The 5,416-nt window shown below is 32.7% G+C and overlaps 1 protein-coding gene across 1 annotated transcript; it reads left to right on the top strand.

Moving 5' to 3' along the window:
• The first annotated feature begins 294 nt into the window (after positions 1 to 294).
• On the top strand, positions 295 to 5,125 carry LOC122322583. Its single transcript, XM_043215374.1, has 4 exons — positions 295 to 411; positions 2,492 to 2,689; positions 4,771 to 4,968; positions 5,024 to 5,125. The coding sequence occupies exons 1-4, from the start codon at positions 295 to 297 to the stop codon at positions 5,123 to 5,125; spliced, it is 615 nt and encodes a 204-aa protein (XP_043071309.1).
• The last annotated feature ends 291 nt before the right edge of the window (positions 5,126 to 5,416 follow it).

Raw genomic sequence — 5,416 nt, 5'->3', positions numbered from 1 at the left:
TTGTTACCTTATTGAGGATATGTTCAAGTTAAGCATTAAGATGTGATGTTTATAGTAAAAAGTTCAGAAGTCCACAAAAAATTGAGCAACCCGCCGGTTATAAAGTTATTAAAATAGTTATCTGATTTTTATAGTTTTCAAATAATTACTCTGTCAATTAATTTGTTATTATTTGTAGGTATAAGTACTCATCCCACTTGTGTCAATTTTCAGACGATGTTGGTTATATTCGCGCTCTTATTACTGTCCACGAGAGGACTCTCGGATACACGCTTTACAAAAATAGAGTGCGAAATGCTTGATACTTCGTATGCTACCTACAAGGAATGTGATCTTAAAGAATTGAGAGGTGGTATCCTGGCCATGAATATATTTGCGGAATTAAATAAAAGACCCGTCAACAATGTTAAGGTATGTACTCGTAATAAAAATTCCAGATTAAATTATCAAGTTGTATTTTGTAAAGGTAAACCTTAGTCTCTGGCGCAAATATAAGGAATATCGTCCGTTTATGTCCAACACGATCTTCGATTATTGTATGTTTATGGCTAAATCCGACAAAAAATGATCGATTCAAATCGATGCTTAGATATGATCGAATTTGAATTAGTCGTGCCCCTATGAGGTAACTTTAACTGTTTGTAGTCACTTAAACATTCATTTATTTCATTTAGTTTTGCATTTTCACTGAAAATAAGAGCAGTCAGGCAAGATATATAGCCATGGTAAGAGTAAAACCAATTCCATGCCAAGGAAAGGACAAACATTTTGTACTTTTGCGTAAATATATATTGATTAAATTGCCCCTATCACTGAAAACGATGAGTGTCCTATACAAAGGTATTACATTTTGGATAGGCACTTTAAGATGAGAAAACAAAAATGCACAAATAAAGGCAGTTAAAATGATACCTTCCCTGGATTCAGGGTGTATCGTAGTCGAGCTCACTCGACTACAGCATTTTTACTAGTTATTGCAACCATTGTCCGTTAGCTCTCAGCTCACCTATTAATATGGACCTTTCGCGACTCACTGAGTAGATTACTTGGTTGCATAATAATAATTAGGTTTTAATATCGGCCACACATTTTTTAAATTTAACAGTGTCTCTGCTTAGTTAATGGTTAGTTACACAATCGGTAGTTGACTGACAATGTGGGTTCTTTTTACGCTCTTCCTTCTGGTCAACGGATGCCTATCAGGATTGCAGACACGTTATTCGAATATAGAGTGCGAAGTGTTGGAGCCGGCCTATGTAGCTTTTAAGCATTGCTATTTAAAATTAATAGCTCGTAACCTTGTGGCCTTAAATGTGCATGCGAAACTCTTAAAAGGAAGCTTCAATAGTAGTAAGGTATTTAAAGTTATTCGTAAAATATATTTATTTGTTTTTATATGTATAATTGGAATTATAGGTAAATCTCAGTCTGCATCGGAAATTTAATGGATATCGTCCTTTTATGTTCAACCACACTTATGATTATTGCAAGCTTGTGGCCAAGGGCAAAAACAAATTGACCTTTACATGGATCATCACTGATATTTTAGCCAGATATTCGAACTTAAATCACTCGTGTCCTTTTGAGGTGAGTAAAGATTAGCATAATTATATTTATATATGTATACTTATATGGCATAATATATTTCAGCATGATATAATTGTGAAAGATTTGATAGCTACTACAAAAAATTTCCAATTTGTACCGCTGCCGACCGGTGATTATAAAATTCAAATTTTGGCGGCCATAGACAATGAATGGGTAACAAATGTAAAAGTATATTTACAGTGGATCTTGGACTAAAGAAAAAACAGCTATTCTCCTTTAATTCTTTACAATATTTCAATAACAAATTTGATTGAAAGTTAAATGACCTTCACTCCTCGAATCTCCATAAAAGCACACAATTTAAGGAAACGGCTTGGAAATGCACCAATAACTTTAACATTAACCAACTTTCTTTGAAGGCTAAGGTATTATTGTAATTAACTATGTAATGATAAATAAAACAAATTAAATTTGATTTTAAGCTTGGCAATGGAAAGAAATTACGTGCCTTTTAATTCATTTTCACGAAAGGTACATATCTCAAAATGATTTACTGTACTTCAATTAATCCTTGCCTGCATTTCTCAACAATCAAACAATCAAATTTGATTATGTATCTCGTTGTAGCAACGCATTGTGGAAATTTTCGTTAGGCATTGTGAGGAAAATTTGTATTCAAAGAAAAATTCTGGACTCTGATCCTTTAGCAGTCTGGTCAGTATAAAATCCAACTTTTGACAGATATTATCAATGCAATTATTTCAGTTAAAATATTTCAATAAAAAATTTTTTAGGCAGTCAACCGTTTTATAAATTAGTATCTAATGATGTATCTAATACTTCTATGTATTTATCTATCAATCCATTAGGCAACTATTATTTGTACTATAAATATTCTTCCGTCATTTGGGCGCAAAGTATAAATTATTTTAACAATTTTCAGACGATGTTGGTTATATTCGCGCTCTTATTACTGTCCACGAGAGGACTCTCGGATACACGCTTTACAAAAATAGAGTGCGAAATGCTTGATACTTCGTATGCTACCTACAAGGAATGTGATCTTAAAGAATTGAGAGGTGGTATCCTGGCCATGAATATATTTGCGGAATTAAATAAAAGACCCGTCAACAATGTTAAGGTATGTACTCGTAATAAAAATTCCAGATTAAATTATCAAGTTGTATTTTGTAAAGGTAAACCTTAGTCTCTGGCGCAAATATAAGGAATATCGTCCGTTTATGTCCAACACGATCTTCGATTATTGTATGTTTATGGCTAAATCCGACAAAAAATGATCGATTCAAATCGATGCTTAGATATGATCGAATTTGAATTAGTCGTGCCCCTATGAGGTAACTTTAACTGTTTGTAGTCACTTAAACATTCATTTATTTCATTTAGTTTTGCATTTTCACTGAAAATAAGAACAGTCAGGCAAGATATATAGCCATGGTAAGAGTAAAACCAACTCCACACTAAGGAAATGAAAATCATTTTGAACGTTTGCGTAAATATATATTTTTTAAATTGCTCCTATCACTGAAAACGATGAGTGTCCTATACAAAGGTATTACATTTTGGATAGGCACTTTAAGATGAGAAAACAAAAATGCACAAATAAAGGCAGTTAAAATGATACCTTCCCTGGATTCAGGGTGTATCGTAGTCGAGCTCACTCGACTACAGCATTTTTACTAGTTATTGCAACCATTGTCCGTTAGCTTTCAGCTCACCTATTAATATGGACCTTTCGCGACTCACTGAGTAGATTAATTGGTTGCATAATAATAACTAGGTTTAAACATCGGCCACACATTTTTTAAATTTAACAGTGTCTCTGCTTAGTTAATGGTTAGTTACACAATCGGTAGTTGACTGACAATGTGGGTTCTTTTTACGCTCTTCCTTCTGGTCAACGGATGCCTATCAGGATTGCAGACACGTTATTCGAATATAGAGTGCGAAGTGTTGGAGCCGGCCTATGTAGCTTTTAAGCATTGCTATTTAAAATTAATAGCTCGTAACCTTGTGGCCTTAAATGTGCATGCGAAACTCTTAAAAGGAAGCTTCAATAGTAGTAAGGTATTTAAAGTTATTCGTAAAATATATTTATTTGTTTTTATATGTATAATTGGAATTATAGGTAAATCTCAGTCTGCATCGGAAATTTAATGGATATCGTCCTTTTATGTTCAACCACACTTATGATTATTGCAAGTTTATGGCCATGGGCAATAATAAGTTGTCTTTTACAAGGATCATCAATGATATTTTAGCCAGATATTCGAACTTAAATCACTCGTGTCCTTTTGAGGTGAGTAAAGATTAGCATAATTATATTTATATATGTATACTTATATGGCATAATATATTTCAGCATGATATAATTGTGAAAGATTTGATAGCTACAACAAAAAATTTCCAATTTTTACCGCTGCCGACCGGTGATTATAAAATTCAAATTTTGTCGGGCATAGACAATTTATGGGTAACACATATAAATGTATATTTACAGTGGATCTTGGACTAAAGAAAAAACAGCTATTTCCCTTTAATTCTTTACAATATTTCAATAACAAATTTGATTGAAAGTTAAATGACCTTCACTCCTCGAATCTCCATAAAAGCACACAATTTAAGGAAACGGCTTGGAAATGCACCAATAACTTTAACATTAACCAACTTTCTTTGAAGGCTAAGGTATTATTGTAATTAACTATGTAATGATAAATAAAACAAATTAAATTTGATTTTAAGCTTGGCAATGGAAAGAAATTACGTGCCTTTTAATTCATTTTCACGAAAGGTACATATCTCAAAATGATTTACTGTACTTCAATTAATCCTTGCCTGCATTTCTCAACAATCAAACAATCAAATTTGATTATGTATCTCGTTGTAGCAACGCATTGTGGAAATTTTCGTTAGGCATTGTGAGGAAAATTTGTATTCAAAGAAAAATTCTGGACTCTGATCCTTTAGCAGTCTGGTCAGTATAAAATCCAACTTTTGACAGATATTATCAATGCAATTATTTCAGTTAAAATATTTCAATAAAAAATTTTTTGAGGCAGTCAACCGTTTTATAAATTAGTATCTAATGATGTATCTAATACTTCTATGTATTTATCTATCAATCCATTAGGCAACTATTATTTGTACTATAAATATTCTTCCGTCATTTGGGCGCAAAGTATAAATTATTTTAACAATTTTCAGACGATGTTGGTTATATTCGCGCTCTTATTACTGTCCACGAGAGGACTCTCGGATACACGCTTTACAAAAATAGAGTGCGAAATGCTTGATACTTCGTATGCTACCTACAAGGAATGTGATCTTAAAGAATTGAGAGGTGGTATCCTGGCCATGAATATATTTGCGGAATTAAATAAAAGACCCGTCAACAATGTTAAGGTATGTACTCGTAATAAAAATTCCAGATTAAATTATCAAGTTGTATTTTGTAAAGGTAAACCTTAGTCTCTGGCGCAAATATAAGGAATATCGTCCGTTTATGTCCAACACGATCTTCGATTATTGTATGTTTATGGCTAAATCCGACAAAAAATGATCGATTCAAATCGATGCTTAGATATGATCGAATTTGAATTAGTCGTGCCCCTATGAGGTAACTTTAACTGTTTGTAGTCACTTAAACATTCATTTATTTCATTTAGTTTTGCATTTTCACTGAAAATAGGAGCAGTCAGGCAAGATATATAGCCATGGTAAGAGTAAAACCAACTCCACACTAAGGAAAGGAAAATCATGTTGAACGTTTGCGTAAATATATATTGATTAAATTGCCCCTATCACTGAAAACGATGAGTGTCCTATACAAAGGTATTACATTTTGGATAGG

This window comes from Drosophila grimshawi, unplaced genomic scaffold, assembly GCF_018153295.1.
Source record: "Drosophila grimshawi isolate 15287-2541.00 unplaced genomic scaffold, ASM1815329v1 contig_44, whole genome shotgun sequence".
NCBI lineage: Eukaryota > Metazoa > Arthropoda > Insecta > Diptera > Drosophilidae > Drosophila > Drosophila grimshawi.
This window is presented reverse-complemented; position numbering and strand designations above follow the sequence as displayed.